This window comes from Emydura macquarii, unplaced genomic scaffold (genome assembly GCF_026122565.2).
Source record: "Emydura macquarii macquarii isolate MOO-44397 ecotype Brisbane River unplaced genomic scaffold, CSIRO-AGI_Emac_v2 contig_2205, whole genome shotgun sequence".
Classification (NCBI taxonomy): Eukaryota; Metazoa; Chordata; order Testudines; family Chelidae; genus Emydura; species Emydura macquarii.
In genome coordinates, this window is record NW_027132342.1 from 15,110,623 (window position 1) to 15,129,433 (window position 18,811).

Consider the following 18,811-nt stretch of genomic DNA (forward strand, 5'->3'; position numbering starts at 1 on the left):
TGATTTTTCTTGCATCACCATGGCTAGAGTCAAAAATTCAGTTGCCAGAACTAGAGGCATCCATTTTCTTAGACACCACAGCTCCAAAACTGGTAGCACATGCAAGCTATTTGTAGCAGATATCACAAATTCAATTGCTTACTATAGGACAATTAAGAAAGTAATTGAAGGGAATTTGCATTTTAGACAGAGTCACTCCTCTGAATTACATATTAAATAAGTAAACCATTAGTTTAATTGTAACAATTCTGTACTTCACACCAGCTGGCAAAGAAAACTTTCTATCTAAGCTTTTCTTCAGTTCTTGTTACCACAGTATCAGAGTGCTTATAAACAAGAAAGTAATCTCAAGAATCCAGAGATTCAGGAAGTAATACAACCTTCAAGTTCAAAGTGTACAGTAATACTCTAACTGCATGTTATGTACATTTCTTTCTGCCTATGCAAAAAAAAAAAAACCTAGCCATTCTTAATGTTTGTATTTCCCAGTATCAGAGTTCCTTCATTCATTTAGGTTGGTTCCAGGATCTGAAGGCATTCACATGTAAAAATCACCTTTTAGCTTAATTATATTTTTTTTTAAGAGATGCATGTAAAACTCCTCAATGAAACAGTCTCCTGTGAGATAACAATTGAACTGTATGAGTTCTGTGGCTGCTTTTGCATATGCTGGTACAATGGGCAAGTGGCTACAACCCCAGTTCAGATGTTTTGTTTTTGGGGATTGGGGAGGGAGAAGAGAAGTTGGAAGGCTAGAACAGAACATTCAGTTTATGCTATGCATCTTAGTTACAGAACATCCTAAAAGGCCTTTATCACCCACTTCCTCTGCATGAGCAACTCCGATTTTGAGCCTGTTCATCTCCATAAAAGGAAAAGTAATATAGCATTCACACAATGGTGACATCATCCTTCCAGCTAAGAGGAAGTGTAGCTGAAAAGCTAAGGCTTGGCTTGCAATCTCCAGCCTATAGCTGACTCATTAAGGCTAAGAGCTTAACCATTACTAGATGGTACCGCCAGCCTCCTAACCACCAAACAGAAGGGCGGACAGAAGAGGGGCCAGAAAAACTGCCTAACTCTCTCAGTTTCCGTTACTCAGTGCTCCTCTGGCACAGCTGCTAGTGCATGCAGGCCAATTTAAGCAACTGATTGGCTGACCAAATGAGAGGATGGAGCTGAAGTGAGAGATCTGGATTGACTTAGCATTCAATGAGAAAGTTTTATCCATGAAACAACTCAGTCCCGTACCCACTCTCTCACAACTCCTGACCTTAGCATGTAGTGTTATTATAGCTGCTGCCCCACTCACAAAGCAGGCTCTGGTAAGGACCCTACCCCGTGATCTCATCTACACTTGCATTTAATGTCAAATTTCTCCCCACAGCAGCTCCATTGGTCGGAGTGCCAGCAAGACAACATGCATGACATCTAGACAGGATGAGAAGTACTATGGTTAAGATACCAGCAGAGTTTATCTTAGCACTCCCACTAGGAAGAAATTTGAAGTAAAATGTTAGTGTAGACAGTCAAAATCCAAAAACAGAATTAATATGAAGGTGACCTTGAACAGATAGAGCAACAGAACTTCTAGGGATGGACAAGGGGTTACAGCTTCAGCTGATTCAGCATGACTTCTAAGTCTCAGCTTCTTGCTATCTGAAACTAAAAGTTCTGTATGAAAAAGTTGAACGAACTTGTGTGTGTTTATCTATTGATGGAAACAAACATCCAAGCTTATTTCCCAAGTCGTTCTTGGACCAGATCCTACACCCACTCCTCCAGTATTTCATACCTGAATCTGGAAACAGCAAGATAGGAAAATAAATGAGTGTGCCTGCAATTTTAGATCATACAAATGTTTATGGAGTTCTGAAAGAAAAGAAACTAGCATGCATGCTCCTGTGAAGGTTGCTGGTGCCAACACAGCATTCAGCAGAGGGGCTGATAGTCACGGCTAAACTGCCACAGAAGCTGGCCAAAAGACTTCTACTTTGCTCTAGAAGAACCAAAAGGCACATGCTGTAAAAAACAACAAAAACAAAAACAAAAACCCAACCCACACCCAGTAGTCTCCCATAATCCTCAGTTCTGCTACACCTCTAGCAACTGAAGACTATGTAGCTGGTGGAAAACCAGTTCATTAGATATTTACCATACAGTAGTTACCAAGCATTAAGCGTCCAGGGATATACAGGGCAGAGCTCTCTTAGTGGAGACGGACAGCTCAGCACATACATGTTTGATGGAAAAAAGATGGAATGCTGGTTGGGTCAGTCCAGTCAAAATAAGAAAAACTAGAAGTGTCCTGTTTACTCAAACTTGTGGAATATGTAAACATCCGAGAGTCAAACTAAATAACTCATGCTCCAGTTCTATAGTATCAGATAAAGGGGACTCGGTATTTCCTATGAAATATGGCAACTGGGCCTGTGTGAAGAGCCTCAATCTCCCTCCCCAGAGAGGGATATGGTGTTAATATTAAATACTGGAGATTCAACTAATAATAGATTTATTCAAATCCATGGAGGGGCCACTACAGTATTTTTTTTTCCATCTTACATTACATGTGACTCTTCGAGTTACAGTGTCATTAGTTGATCAGTTTAGCTCTCCCCCAATCCAGTCTGGCAGACTATTTTCCTCACCCACTTCGTGCCTTTTAGTGAACCACATGCACCAATGCCCTCTTTAAAAAGAAAGCTTCTGCACAGCTCTGGAAATAAGACTCCCTACAGAACGCAAAGGAGATTGTATATACTTCCGCACTAGGACAATATTAGGTTCTGGTTTAGAGTATCAAGGGGCACTCCTTTCCTTAAGGTAAAATTATATCATGATTTGTATCTGAAACTTCAGTACTTAAGGATACATTTACACTGCAAAACCTCTCCCGGACCCCCCAAGCAGTAAGTGTCAGAGCCCAGGTCAACTGACTCTTGCTTGTGCCATGGGGTTTTCAAAAAGAGCAATGTAGACATTCCCATTTGGGCTCTGAGATCCAGGGAAGGGGATGCATCTCAGAACCCAAGCGGGAATGTCTACATTGCTATTTTTAGCCATGTAGAGCAAGCCTGGTCAGCTGACCCAGGCTCTAACACTTACTGTCATGGTTTGGTGTTTATTTTGTGCAATGCAGATGTATCCTTAGATGTTCCAGTCCCTTTAGCCATTAGGCTACCTAGCTCCCAAGTGCCTATCAGCAACAAACTGGTTATTTAAGAATCATTGGGGGCTAGTCTATGGAGATCAAGGAGCATTTAACATGCCCCATATTCTTAAGACTCTTGTCCAATCCACCGCTAAAAACCCAACAATTGACCTCTGGGACATGTGGGAAACAGTTTCTGCCTGCTGAAGTGAGACAAGCTGGCAGGGAGAGAACAGACAGAGCCAGATCTGAGAAGTGCCTTGGGAGTGAGAAGAGGAAGCAGTCTTCTAGGGAGAAGCTTTGAAGAAGTCATTAGGGACTAATTGTACCCCCTGTTGATCAAGTTTTGTTGTAAGGGTTGAGAACGGACATTTTGACAGCAATTCGGTGTGGTTCTATAGACACTGGTATTACTTCAGGATTTCAGAGAATTCCCCACCTGAATCTTGAGCAGGTGAACAAAGCTTCCCAACTAGCTTGAACAGACTCCATTCCAACAGCCCTGAAGTGCCATTTTCCAAATACATCTCCTGGAGATGCTGCACTCAATTGTTCAGACTATGTCTACACTACAGCTTATGTTGGCATAATTTGTGTTGCTCAAGGATGTGAATAGGCCACCCCCCATAAGCGATATAACTGCCAGTGTGGACAGCACTTCTCCCGCCAACAAAGCTATTACTGCTCACGGGGCTGGAGTAGTTAAGCTGACAAGAGAGTTCTCTTCTGTCGACTTACAGTGGCTACCCTAGAGAGTTTACAGTGGTGCAGCTGCTGCAAACTCTTTAGCATAGCCATCCGCTTCGAAATTTAAGGCAGGTAAAAAAAATGTACTCATGTGTATTCTCTCCCTTTTATGCACATCTGCAGCATTAGAGTAATGCTATGTCTGCTTAAGACATCTCCATGTTAAGCCACTATCCTTCAACTCTTCACTGCAATAAAGCCTCTTCCTTTGAAAGCTTTCAAACCATTAGGTACTCAGGGTGCCAGCCACCTGGAGAAGTGCAGCACTCAGGCAAACTGGGTATCTCACTCCCGCACACAATTATGGTAACTACTACATGTGAGGATTTCCAAAGTTTGTCTGCAAGAACAGAATTCTGAGGTCTCTCCAAGGCCCCACACAACAGAGCAGATTGGGAATAAAGATACTACCACTTTAAACATGGACAAATTTTCCACAATGCCTCTAGGCCACAGCAGTGCCCTGGATTAAGTTTCCCCATAAGGGGCTTAATCCTATTGAATATATAGGCACTGGTGCACCTTTGGAAAGAGGGCCTCTAAAGCAGCTTGCCAGAGTGCCCAGTTCTTAAAGGTAGTGCATCATCCTGAATACAAGCCAAAGGGTTAAACAGTTTCTGGTTTAGTTTAAATCAGAATAAAAGCAGTCCTTCTACCCCCACCCCTAACCCTGAACAGGCTGCTTATTAAGATACCATAAACTCAGTGAAACCAAACAAAATCCACAATCCAAACCAATTAACATGTAGGCTTTCTGCTCTATCAGCTCAATAGATAACTGTACCCCATGCTGGTGGAGGTCAGAGTCACCAGCTTGCCATCTCTCTAAAAACACTCATACCATGAAGGATTCCCTGCATATTGGGCTCTGAAAGGAGACTGGGGGCACCACCATTAATCCTAAACACCTCCAGTCCTTGCAGTGCACTCAGCTCTTTCATCTTCTGTTCTCAGTGCAGATTCCTCCCATACCACTGGCTTCTGCATCAAGCCTCCCCCACGGGCTAAGCAAAATTGAGAAAACCAAAACAGGAATGTTGCTTTCCATTGCCCAGGAGGCTGGCTGGGACAAGAAACTTTACAGCAGCCCTCCACCCTCACCCCCAATAGCAGAACTCCTATATCATCTCTACAGTTTAGTGTTACTACCATTTGGTATCCTTGAAAAGACTGTTGCTTTAGAGAGTTACTCTGCTGCCAATATACACACTTTACAAGACACTGAAGCCCACCCTCAGAGCCCACTAAAACCTTGTTAAATAGATCGTTTGGTCACAGCCAGCTAGCCCAACTGTCACCTGGGAATGATTTCCAAGCCCAGCAAGTGCACAAAAAAGAGGGCAGGCAACAATAGTTATTCTGGACTGGGTAAAGAGGGTTGGGAGCAATCAGCAAGTTGGACAAGACTTCTATATTCACTCTGTAGTTAGATTTGTTGTAGGAAAGGGGCAAAGGCTGGGAGCAATTTGGCTGGGGACAGGACTGTAGCCAACCCTCTTTCTTCCTCCACCTGTTATCTCTTTCCCTTTCTTATAGCAGAAAATGTAAACACTTAAGCAGAGCTCAAAAAACCCAAAAGTGCTAAGAAAACAGAGGTTAGACGACCATCCTTTAGCTTTGTGCAGTCAATCAACAATGCAAGTCTGGGATTTCTGGGTTTCAGACAGTTAACATCGCATCAAAGTCAAGAAGCAAGATGAGAGATATTAGTGACCATTTGGCTACCAACCACTACATGCAAAGGAACTTCACCTATCACTTCTAAGCCACAACTACAACTGTGTGGCTGCCCGTAGAACCAACTAGTGTAACTGGCAGCAATTTCCATACAGGATGCTTGGTCTAGTCTTGATCCTTCAGGTGGTTTCACTGTTATAATCAGAGGAAGCCTCTTGTTTCCAGAAACCTGTTACAATAGCATTAAAGGAATTGCCTACATTGTTGCACAGAAGTATAGATGCTTGCCACAAGCCAGTAACTCTGCTAGGATGAAGTCAGTAGCTTGTTTAAAGAAAACAACTGTTGGCACTGTAGCTGACAAGGAGTAGGCAGGGAAGAGAAGGCAGCAATAGAGGAAGTGAACTGGAGATAAGAGGTTTATCGGCAGTCATGTTACCATGTAATGAATAGAAGGCCCATTGGTCCTGTCACTTAAGCAAAGACAGTTTAGAAATTCCTTTGTTTAAAAAGGAAATGACTATCCATAGAGGACAAGTTCCAGGCAGCATCCTTTGGATGCAGCAGAACAGTTTCAGAGTGACAGCTAGGAAAGGTATTTGTATTTCTCAGCAAGTAATCATGCTCTTTAATCCTACTCCTGAAAGTCACTGCCACTCTACTTCCACCTATATTCCCCCCAAAAGCAGCTTTTCCATTTCACCTTGAGTTATCTGTCATGCCAAGTCTCCTTTGGGGCTGTACTCCCACAGTCTTTATTGGTATTCCTACCCCCATCTAGAAGTTTTGTTGAGTCACTGATCTGGACACAAGAGAAGCAGTTATCTTTCTGTTCCCTCTCCCTCCAGGCTATCCTGCTGTCATAGCTCCATTACGCTGGAGAGTTTCTGGGGAGGCTGTGGGGGCCGGGGAGAAATGGAGGTCATTAACTGTGTCAAGCCACACAAGAACAGAAAACTGAAAACTGATCAAATGGAGTTTTCTGCAAAACAGAAGGTGATACAAATTTTGCCCCTCTGGGGAGGTGACAGAAATCCAGATTTTTAATAGTGAACAGTTGCTTACGAGATGGGGGAGTTGCAGCCTCAACCCTCCCATGCAGTTTTGTCTCAAAGCGTCATTATTTCAGATTATCCATCATCTCCCCTATGCACTCCTTGTAGCTTTGCTACTTCTGCGTCCATAACCCAGATACCAAGACAGGAAGAGATGGAATAGAGCTAACTCTATATACCTCTGGGCATTTCAGAGGATTCCGCAATTAGAGGCTTTGATTCTCTAAAAGGAGATCACTTCTCTGAGAGGTAGGATGTGTACAGGATCTTTATAGATTTTCATCATGGGTCCCCAAATGACACCAAGAAATGCACTGGCAGTTTACCAGGAGCCCATAAACCACATCTGGTTTTGCATTAAATTCTTTATATCTGATGACGTTATGTATGCATTCTGCTAAGTATATCCAGGAAACTAATCTGGTCAATTTATTTACTATTTTAAAATCTATAAAATCTATCATTGTGTAGTACTAGCAAATAAGTGTTTATCCTCCTTGACGGGGAAGAACTTGATTGATTTGAGTTTTCATGCAATAAAAAACTAGTGTTGATCAGCACTCTGCATAAAGCTCTCAGATCACACTAGACTCCCGGCACCAAAAACAGCTTCAGATTTGTCTTCACTGAATTTCAATGGCTTTATTATAAACACATACCCACATTTAAGCATGTCTTCCCTTCCTTAGAATGGGGACAGGAAGTTACGCTGCCCAATGACTCCTTCAGCAAATCCCTCCAAGGATGTGTGTCTTCTGCAATATGTCCTCCCACTATGTCTTGAATATAATTTTGACTTCAAGAACTCACTAAGAAAGTCACTGTCCCCTAATTAGCACTCACCTTGCATCATGCTCCTGTAGGCAGTGTCTGTGATTGCATATATGTGAGGGGGCATCTCATGCCTCTTTTTGCCTTTGTACATCTCCACGATCTCTTCTGAGTATATAGGCAGGTTCTTGTAAGGATTTATAACCACACAGAACAGGCCTGAGTAGGTCTGCAGAGAAAAGACATCAGTTAACAAAGTGGTTAGAGTCGTACAAACCTGTGTTCTTTTAAGATTTCTTGCTTGGAGTCAATCCCCTTTTAAGAGGTTCTACTTGAGCAGTGAAAAGAGACCGAGGAAGGCACAAGTCAATACTACAAACTGAGCAACTGTCAAAATGAAGTTTACCAGTATGGCACACAACCTCCTTCAAGCTACCCTACTAGGAATTCCATGCTATCAGGATGTGATTGTGTACTGACTGATCTATACTGGCTAGCTCATTCCACAGTAAATTTCAGGGCCCATCAGAACTAGTTTCACCTTCTTTCAGAGATCTGAAGTTTAAAACAAGTCTATACTTTACTGTAGAAAACAGATGTTCACCTCCCAGAAGCTCGGGAGCACATTTTATTGTACACTAGCTCATATTTGCAAAGCCTGCTTACTATAGTTGTCCAGAGTATAGCTGAGTCCCCATGAGAACTACACAAGGGAACAAGTGTTATGTTTTATGAAGTACTATAAGCTGATGCAGGGATAAGTAGGAATGTGTTGCATTAAGGACCAAAGGCAGAGAGAGAGCATTTTTTTCTTAAAATATCACAGGACACCCGTTAACTTGTATGTGGTCTTCCTGTTTAAATGCATCAAGTTCTTAAGTAGAGCTATTCTTTGGCAAGAAGTGTGAAGAACAGGAGTTATGCTACCACAAAGCAGTGTCCAGCTGGAAATAAGGTATAAATTTTTAACAGTGAGTAATTAACCATGGGAACAATTTACCAAGGGCCATGGTTGATTCTCCATCACTGACCATTTTAAAATCAAGATTAGATATTTTTCTAAAAGATCTGCTCTTGGAGGTGTTCTATGGCTTGTATTATGAAGGAGGTCAGACTAGATCATGTCCCTTCCGGCTTTAGAATCTATGACCACTGATGGATTAGAATCCTACAAAGTTGCTCATTTCTAGTAGAATTTCCTATATGGGTGTCACCAAAGATTTACTTTCTGCTGTTTCCCCTCTTCATTAAAGTTGCTGTAAACAACTGACAGACAGTACACTTCCCTAGATAAAAGAAAGGGTAGAGCTAGGGACCCTCCATACTAAAATACCTGAAGGTGTATCCAGTAAACTATTTTTTGGATTGTTTGATGGACAGCTGCTACTTCCTCCTGACCCCTTTATTCAAAGCAAGACACTGATTCAGAAGGTGAAACCAAAGTTAGTTTGTGAGGAAATATTCTGAGGTGCCCGTGTACTTCATTCGCATGCAAGACACAAACATGGCTGGGGCTGCATTTAAAACTAGAGGGTCACAAGTCCAATACAGCTTGGAACTGATCAACACGTAAAACTGTTCTGGAGTCTCCCATTTTAACAATAAGGGAATACTTGCCACCACCACTAGCATCCATCACACCAAACCCAAATTTTGGAATTTTAGTTTCACTGGTTTTAAACCTGTAGATTTCTGAGGCAAGAAAGATGTCAAGATGCTTTTACCGCAATTTTAAAAGAGCTACCCCCAGAAAGACAGGAGTCAAGAAAAGAGGCAGAGATAAAGCTTTACAGGTTTGTTAGTACCCAAATCTCAGAATGCACATTTTACTTCGAAAGAGTATTTTGGGCAGCAGGAAGAATATATGCTTAGATATACTAAGAATCCAAGCTTTGCTTCTGAGGTTTGTAGTCACTCAAAGAGCATGTAGATCTTATTGGCATGTGTTTGCTTCATAAGGCCACACTCTCATCCTATTTGAAAAGCTACTAGAAGAATAGGGCATATCTGGCACATTCTAAGTCTTTCACTTCTCCCCCTACTTTCTCAAAGAAAAGTGTTTTGGTGTAGTAAAGATTCCTCTACTCTGAGCACAGGAGGCATTTGATCAGATTTAGCCTCTTTAGCTGGATCATGGTAAAGATTAGACTCCTGGCAATTAGAACAGTGGAAATAGCATCTGTTACATAGTTTATGGTCATAACTTTGATTTTCTGGATGTTGCTTTCACTTTGAATAATTAGCCCTACTTGTGCGTCAGATTCAAGACAAGGAAGTTCAGGCATGCGATTTTAATCCCACACCCCCTCTGTGGGCATCTACATCCATTTTCACATGGCTATAATGAAAGTCTGTGCGCCAATTAGACACACACCCTCTCCCCTTCCCCATGAGGGTATTCCAGCAAATTTTCCTGTGTGTACAGGGATGGTTTCAGAATTAGTCCTGCATTGGAGGATACTGGACAACTTGCACACTATTTAAAGAATAGCTTCTAAAAGAGATGGGATCTTACCAAAGGAGTTAGATAAATTTAGCTACATGATGTGTTAGTAGCCCAATGTTAAGAGGTATTTAAAGTGAGACCAAGAGAAAACTGACAACAGGCAATCATGGCCATGCTTGGGCTCATATACTTGAGTTATTAAAATTCCATGAACCTGAGTTGACTTAGCCAAGTGGATTCCTCTGACACAATAATACAAGCAGCCCTTGGCCCCGATTCTCCATAATTTCCAACATAGTGCTTGGACGCAGAGGCTGTAGAGAGCTGACAGGGCTCCTGATCCTTGACCATGCTATGGAAATTAGAAGGGCCCATTCTGTTCTAACTTCCTCCAGTGGTGTAATGTCTGTTCCATACTTTACACCAATAGTGGATCAGATGTAGTGAAGCTCTATTTCACTACACCTGCTCACAGAATACCCCCGTCACACCCTTTCCTTTCCCCTTATACCAGTTGTGGCTGATGTAGCAGGCAATCATACTGTTAAGAGACAAGTTGTAGTGTAGCTGGAACTCACCTACTTGTTTTTCTGGAATTCAAAAAGATGCTATGCTGTAAACCAGGGGTTCTCAAACTGGGGGTCGGGACCCCTCCAGGGGTCGTGAGGTTATTATGGGGGAGAGGTGTCAAGAGCAGTCAGCCCCCACATGACCTAGCTGCGGTTCTCAGCCCCGTGCATGGGTGACACAGGCAGAGCCCTTCAGAGTTGGATGGCTGAAGAGCAGCAGCTGCTGACTGGGTGCTCTGAAATATTTTCAAAGCGGGTCCCACAAAAAAAAAAAAAAAAAAAAAAAAAGATTTAAGAACCCGTGTAAACTATCCTGCTGTTTGTCTTGTGAATATCCATTTTTGCTTATAGCCATTACAGGAGCCATATGTAGGCTATATTATAAGCAGAAATAGACTAGAAGAGACTGTACCCTGTTTGTCTCCCCCATAAGGAAATAACATATTTCTGCAGACAAACTTTCCAGGCTGTTTGGAAGAAGTGATCATAAGTTAAGGGAGGCAGCACCCCTCCCCCATAATAACCTCACGACCCCTGGAGGGTCCCAACCCCCAGTTTGAGAACCCCTGGTTTACAGCATAGCATCTTTTTGAATTCCAGAAAAACAAGTGGGTGAGTTCCAGCTACACTACAACTTGTCTTTTAACAGTATGATTGCCTGCTGCATCAGCCACAACTGGTATAAGGGGAAAGGAAAGGGTGTGACGGGGGTATTCTGTGGGTAGGTGTAGTGGAATAGAGGTTAATAGGTTTTTTTGTTTGTTTTTTTTGGGGGGGATACGGGGAGGGGAGAGGTGGGAGGACCCCAAGTGGTAAAGAAAAAAAAAGTTAGGTGGATAAGTAAATTTACCGACAGTCAGTAAAAAAATTTTAACACTGTCTGTAAACCTGTACAAAATAAAAAAATGTCTGTGAAATTGGGTAGAAATAAAACATATTGTATTTTGATACTGAGTGTCGTCATTCAGAATCACTTCTTGTATCATAAAACTACACCGACCATGGCTTTATCAATTTTCTGTTATTGCACACACCCAAAGAACCTGACTGATCAATTAACTGCAGCTAACACAATTGCGTAATTCCGAATTCCTGTATTCAGAATATCGCAAGCGAGTACACACTTTTGTGACATTATTGTATCGTTTATGGTATTTTTAGTGATGTCAGCAACCGTGTCAGTAAAAAAACCCAACAAAACCACAAAAAAAATCCAACTTCAGATCTTCATGTCACTAAAAACTAAAATGCAAGGTTGGCAGCCCTAACAGCTTCCTACAGAGGAGTGTAAGCTGGTGAAGTAGGATTGTCCATATTCCAAGCAAGAATAACCTGGAGGTCTGAAGCCAGATGGAAGCGGTCTGCAGCTCAAGAAGCACAGCAGTTAGCATTAATGTTCTTTTTGTTCCTATCAGACCAATGAAGCCATGTGGCAAGGAGAAGGTTGTCTCCCCACCCCATCCCCACCAATCAGGATAGGGAAATACCTGAGGGCAGTCTCATTTGCAGAGCAGTAGTTCTTTAAGGCAATAGTTAATTTTGTCCTTTAAGTATTTGGGGTTCATGGAAGAGATACTTACTACACAGCTCTAGCAATGCACATCCCTCTGGGCCTGCAGCGCCAACACAGTAATCTCACTCATTTTGCTATTCCACTCATCTATGCTGAGAAGAGTCTTCCAACCTTACCAAGTAGTGCAAACGTCAGCTTAGTTTCTTCTGTGCACGTAAATCTTATTTTCATTTGTGCCCCAGTCTATGAACTGAACAGAGGTTTCCAGAGATTAAAGGCTAATGCACTAAGGTGACAGACCTAACAAGTTGTCTCCACTGCAGCTGTGCTTTGCTTCAGACATCACTGCCCAATATTCTAGTTCTGGAATTAAATTGCACTGGTGTTTCAGTTGATGTGCAGGCTGATAGGAGTAGATTAAGTGTGTGACTCATGGAACAAGAATAGGTTGGGCAGGAAAAAAGTTTTTCCCAGTGTCTACTCTCTCCTTGATGTGGTTGCTGAACTGGAATATTTGTAAAGTTCTGGATTACGTTCCGCTCTGGACCCAGAAGGCACACTTAAGAAGATGAGCAATGGGGAAAACAAGTTACCAAGATGAGCTAGAGAACACTAAAGTTAAAGGGTTAAAGTCAAGTTCAGTTCAGAGACTGAAAACAGATAATTCACAACCATCAGCAAAGTCATCTCAGCCTAGAACCAATCAATAAGGCAGAAACAGATCTCTTCAGTCTGACACACTGATTTGCTGTTTCCAAGTTCCTATCCTGAAACATCTGCCATTCCCTGCACCTACCTCTCAGAGTCTCCACTATAAACTTAGCCTCAAGCTTTCCCAATCCCTTCACAGGAAGGATAGGGAAAAACACCCTCCCCCCCACCACCACCACCACTTCTCAGAAACAGAGCTCCCACCCGCAGGAAGGGACAGAAGCCAAGAACAAAGCTGTGCTGCACTTATGACCTTTCCAGAGATTTTTATGCCAGAGGTAGTTTATGTTTGCTCTCTTCCTGTCAAGAAGATTAGTGCCCAGATGCTGTCCAGTGAAGGATTTTAGCCCTTCATCCTAATCTCCTGACTCACTGAACAGAGCTGCTGGCCAGTCTGATCAGTTCACTTCACCAATGGGCAGACTTATTTTTGGACAGATTGTTAGGACCAAGTTTCTCTCTAGCATTACCAGTGTAGGTTTAAGAAGAAAATACCCTTTGCGAAGTGGGTTATGTTTCAATTTGTTATCCCCATGGATCATGTGACCACCTGTCTGCAGTATCATCGACAGGACATCTCAAGACCTGTGAAATGGCTGCCTATTGTGAAATATTTAAGTTACTTAAAATTAAACAGGTCCTGAAATTAGTATTAGGTAGTCAATTTCATTTAGGACGGGAAATATCTAGGACAGGTATAACTCCTTTACACTTTTTTTTTTTTTTTTTTTAATTTAATAGCTTTATTAGGAAAGGGAAATGTATCCCTCTCTCAACAGTACAAGACATAAGTAACACTGATTCTGAGATGTACAGCTCAGAAGTCACAGTTGGAGGAGGTGAGGGCAGCTGTGGTTACGTATGACTACCAATTAACTATTCAGCACCCCAGAATTACTACCTGTACTGAGCTCCAATCACATCTCCTCCCTCATGCCCCTTGACATCAGAGAGGGAAAAGGCTGGCATGGAGCTCTTACACCAGTTGTACACCTTGAAGAACCCCCATTCCAACGAAGATATTCTGTTGCTGCTACATATGTCCATTGTGCCACTGTGGCATAAAAGTACCCTGAGCATCAGCCAGAATTGTAGCCAAAGACTCTAGGTACTACGATCCTAACCTAGAACAGTGGTTTTCAACTTTTTTTAATTCTCTGACCCCTAAAAAAAATTTCAAATGGAGGTGCAGATCCCTTTGGAAATCGTAGACCAGAGGGTCCACAGACTATAAGCTAAAAATCACTGACCTAGAAGAGGGCAGTTCAGAGGGGTTCTTACAGAGGTACACAGCATATGTTCACTCCTGCCATGTGCTGCCCTAAATTATATTGGTAATCTCCGCTAAGAGCTACAGAGACAATCTTTGGCTTGCCACAGAAGTGGTGAGGAAGAGGACTAGGCCTCTTTGGATGATTAAGTAGCAAGTATCTAAGAGATTCTATGGGATATATATTGTTAGAAACACACTCTTGACATTTGGAGTGGTCAGAAAGGTAAATAAGAGAGGTTTGAATGTTACCATTGTTCAGAGAAGAAAAATCAATTGTCTAGATTTTCTTTAGGACTACAGTAATATTAGTGTCCTCCATACATCACAGGACAGCAGACATAAAACACATTAAAGAATCTACTTCACATTGCCTACAGATACTAGTAAGGCCTAATGTTCAGTATCTCCTGCTATTCTAGCCCTAACCATTGTGCTATTGTTCTGTACTGTCAAATAAGGACTAAGCTAGGACCAAACAAAACGAACGAATTTATTCAGATGTAAGCAGCCAGTACATTAAAAAGCACCATATGACCACTAGGCCTAGTCCTATGCCCCTTGAAGTCCCTGTTAAAGCAGAGACTGTAAGGGATACACTTGTGTGCTGTTTGATGCAACTCACATTAACAGTGACATTTGAACAGGAACTACAAAACCAATGCAGATTCCAAATCTTTATCCTTAAGAGCCCTGCACGGATACAAATATGTGAATCTGCAAGAGAATAAACTTTTATCCGACCCACAATCCATCCTCCCTCTTTTAGATGTATCAACCTCAGCCACCCAAACAGCCAATCAGCTGTTCCAGCCGTCCCAAAAGTTATGGAGATCCTGGAAAACCAATCCATGACCTCCGTGACCATCCGATCTGCAAAATATGGTCTGCGGATATCCGCAGATTTGCAGGGCTCTATTTATCCTTTAATGTGCTCCTTTTGAGCATATGTAAGCATGGCAGTGAACCTAGCTCTTAAACCTTATTCCTTGTGATTGTGCATGACTGTCATAATCTACAGATATCCCTGTCATTTCCATGGCAATAAACTAGTGAAAGGATTATGCTGCTCTTGTACATTGGGGGGGTGGGGGAGAAGAGAACAGAATCTGCCAGTTCAGATAGATATTTATCATTACATGCACTGAAAGAGACTGTTCTGGGGTACAAGATGTTTGTTTCTGGAGGGAACACATGCGCTAAAAACCTGAATCTCAGAGGGAGATTAGACAGCCAGTTTGGCATGAATATTCCCTCCCATGGAGGTTCCAGATGTTGGAAAAGCAAGTCAGATGTTAGGTATACATCCCAAATGGGTTTTGTTATTTTTTAGTTCTGTTTTAATCAGGCTTCCTGTTTACTGCTTTCCAAAGTCTCTTCTTTCTAGCCAAAAACAAGTTAATTATATTCAAAACATACTCCAAACAATGACACTCAAACACCAAAGTCCAACCATTTCACCACAGCATTTCCTGAGAGCTCCATTCTAACCAGGGGGCAGTGTTCTGGAGCTGGGGAAGTAGCAGTGTCACAGAGAGTTTTATATGGGGCAGTCAGTATAAAGATTAATTATTCATGTTTGGGAGAAGTTGGTTGCAGCACATTTACATGCAGTCTCCATAAAAGCCTTCACCCCCAGTACAGAAGATTGTTACTTACATAGATGAGCCCTGAATAGTATCTCTCCTTCAAGTTGTGCAGCACAGAGGCCTCATTCAGGCAGGTCAGCTCTGCCATGTCTTCCACTTTGGAGAATTTGGGTGGATTCATCTTCTGGATATCATCTTTGTTTATTCTCACTTTCTTTCCATTCTCTGCCAGCTCCACTATGGCCTCATCTCCCACTTCCTCCTTCAGACTGGCAGCCTCAAATCCATTCTTCTCTGATGGGACCCAAACCAGCTTCTTGGCTGCCCAGTCAGCTTGAGCCAGGGGGTTGTTGATGAGGTTTTTGTCCACATAAAGATACTTATCAACATCTTTTTGAGCCATGGTGATTTGTAACTAGGGACCTGCCAGAACAAAAAAGAAGTCAAGTTTTTACAACTCAAGCAGCAAGATAGACTTTTAGAGACAAAACGGACACTACACTGGCATAGGTCCCCATCCATCAGGGCCTCCCGCCTCCACCTTTATTGAAATAAAATGATCACAAGTGGTTTGTTGGAATTACAGACAAGGTAAAGGTTTCTCCTCCTAAAATGACAGGAAGAGGGAAAAGACTGTTGAACCACTGTGTATTTAGCATTTGGAAACTATGTATTTTCTATTCCCCAGCAAAAAACGAGTTAAGGTCGTAAACATGTTAGACAATTCTGAAGCACCATTCCATGAAGTAGCTATGGGTTTATGTCAGTAACTTAATTCTACTTGTTTCATGTTGCAGTTAAGACCAGATTTCTGGGTTAATATCACCACTATGTAGGCTGTTGATGGAATTCACCACAGAACAGTTTTAATCAAGCTTTTTAGTTCTATCCTCCCTTCCGCTCCACTTTGAAGTCTCTTTTGTATTTCCTGGTTCACTGAAAATGAGATATTTGATGTACTTCAGCATGATACATTATGAATACTATGGATTGCGCTGTCAGTTATCCTTTATTCCTTGAAGATATCCAAAAGTGTCCCAAGATACATTTTAAGAAAAAAAATTAAAAGGCTGATTGAGATATGACTAAGTACTCTCCCCATAGCCAGATTATGACAGACACACAACACAGATCTGATCTTAACTCAGTTTATTTGTGCTCTGTAGGTCACCTTTATTGAAAAATACTGTTGAAGATGTTGGTTATCAGGGGCATGCCCAGAAATTTAACTTTGATCCCTTTTGGAGGAGCTCATTCCCCCTCCCACCCATGGCCCCAAAACAACAGCTTGCTCTTCCTTTCCTCCCCCCCCCCCCAAGTTCCCGGGCCGGAGGAGCTCTGGGCCCCAAACAATTATTGGGGGCCTGTGCTCCTGCTCCCACCCGCCGCCTTGTGCACGCCCCTGTTGGTTATCAGGGTACAGAACCCTCTGGGTTAAGAAATATTACAGTCACTATCTTGTTTAAAGATCATGTTTTTGTAGTGGTTACAGAAGTGAGGCCTAGTGAGGGAGAGATCACTGACACTACATCAGGGAGAATACTGGGGATTTCTAGGAGTGTGTCTAGAACAAAGTAATCTGGTTTTGATGAAAGATTAAATACAGAACTTCTGCCAACGACTTTCTGGTTCATAAAATGGGATTTATGAAAGGCACCGTTTGGTTGACTAATCAAGATTCTAATGAACTACATGCATCAGGGCTCAGTAAGCAGAGAAAGTCAGCCACTTCACAAAACACCAAAAGCATTACCCCCTTAGAACCTGTGCTCACCCGCATGTCAATCATTTTATGCATTCTGATTTTGTGCAAATTTTTTTGCAGTTAACCAGAAAAGGGGAAGAAAAAAGGAGAAGAGGCAGAACCGTTTGTGTGTGTGTAATAGGAGGCTGTCAAATACTGTTACAACAGTTCCTCTGCAGGTAGCTTCAGAATATACTCACATAAGGTATATAAACAAAGCCTGCAAAACCTACTGGGCAGCATACAGGCACAAAAGTTTCCTAAATATACAAGAGGCATTAAGAGCTTCACTGCAGAAGCAATCTGGCCCCAACATGCATTGGGATCAACTTAAAGCTTTGCAGCCCAGCATTAGACACCTGCAGCAGCAAGTGAAGTCTGGAAAAATGCCAGCTATGATACAGATGGGTGCTCAGGCCAACCCAGCTGTGTGTGCGCGCAAGCAGGGAAATTCCTTGTATCAAATGGAGAACTGTATTCTTGCTTTGTATTGGATGCGGTACTTGTTCCTGCTCTGCAAGTTCTCAGACCCATTTAAAATTTACATCTTAGACCTCTGGAAAATGCTAGCCAGAGACAATCTTAGAAATGTAGCTTGGAAGGGACCACAAGTAGTCTATCCCCTTGAGCTGAGGCAGGCTTAAGTATACCTAGCATCTCGCATTCTACTCCAAAAAAACGACAGCATGGACACTCACACCTCAGTTACCATGATGGCCATTCCCAGAAGCATTTCCCATCCTTGGATCTTCATAATGAATATTTTAAGTTTATACCCTGATAACACTAGCCACCCACCTCCATATTGTTCCTCTTGAGGGTCTGTTCCAGTAGCACACCACAGTTCAAAAAAAAAAAAAAAAAAGTTACAATGCATGCTGCACAAACACACTACTCAGCACCATCTGGTGCTGGCTCAAGTGAAAGCCATAGAGCTCATCCCTTATAATTCCTCAGTACCAGTTAAATGAAGCAGACAACAGGGTTAGCTGCTCTGGTCATAGGGAGACCACAGTTTTTGAAGTCAATAGCAGAGGGAGCAAGGTGATACCTCCTTACATGTCACTGGAGAAAGATGCCTCACCACCAGATGCCTGATCACATCAAGCATTCTGTTAAATTAAAGGCTTAGAGGAGAAAGTCTTGCATTATTCTTGACTGAAAGACAGAATTAAGAAGATGGCTGTGCACCTACATGTGGGACTCAAACTTGCAACCTATCTTCAAGGACAAGGAACTGCTGTGAATAAGAATCAGTCCTAACACAGGAAAGTGAGTTACAGAGTCTACAACTTGGTTTCAGAATTCTTGTATTCAAAACACTCAGCGTGGAGCAACCTATACTTCAGGTAGGTTTACTTGTGCCATCAATGCAAGAAATTAAACAAGCTTGTTTTAAGAATACAGTTGCATATAGAAGACAAGAAGGGCCCTTGTGATTTGATAATATTATAAGCCTAATTTCTGCAGCAAGATAGGTAAAACCTGTTAGGGTTACCAAGGAAACAACCCATAACATCCACTGGTGGCTAGATGGCAGCGGGAACAAAGGTAGGGTTACAATGTTT

General features: G+C 42.2%; 1 protein-coding gene across 1 annotated transcript in view; it reads right to left on the reverse strand.

The window, feature by feature from the left end:
- MYH9 (myosin heavy chain 9) overlaps nucleotides 1-18,811 on the reverse strand; it is a 96,605-nt gene that overhangs the window by 62,267 nt on the left and 15,527 nt on the right. Inside the window, exons 2-3 of the mRNA XM_067559411.1 lie at nucleotides 15,570-15,922; nucleotides 7,474-7,630 (exon numbers count right to left, since the gene is read on the reverse strand). Coding sequence (XP_067415512.1) covers nucleotides 7,474-7,630; nucleotides 15,570-15,902 — 490 coding nt within the window. The 5' untranslated portion in view covers nucleotides 15,903-15,922. The remainder of the gene's footprint in view (nucleotides 1-7,473; nucleotides 7,631-15,569; nucleotides 15,923-18,811) is intronic.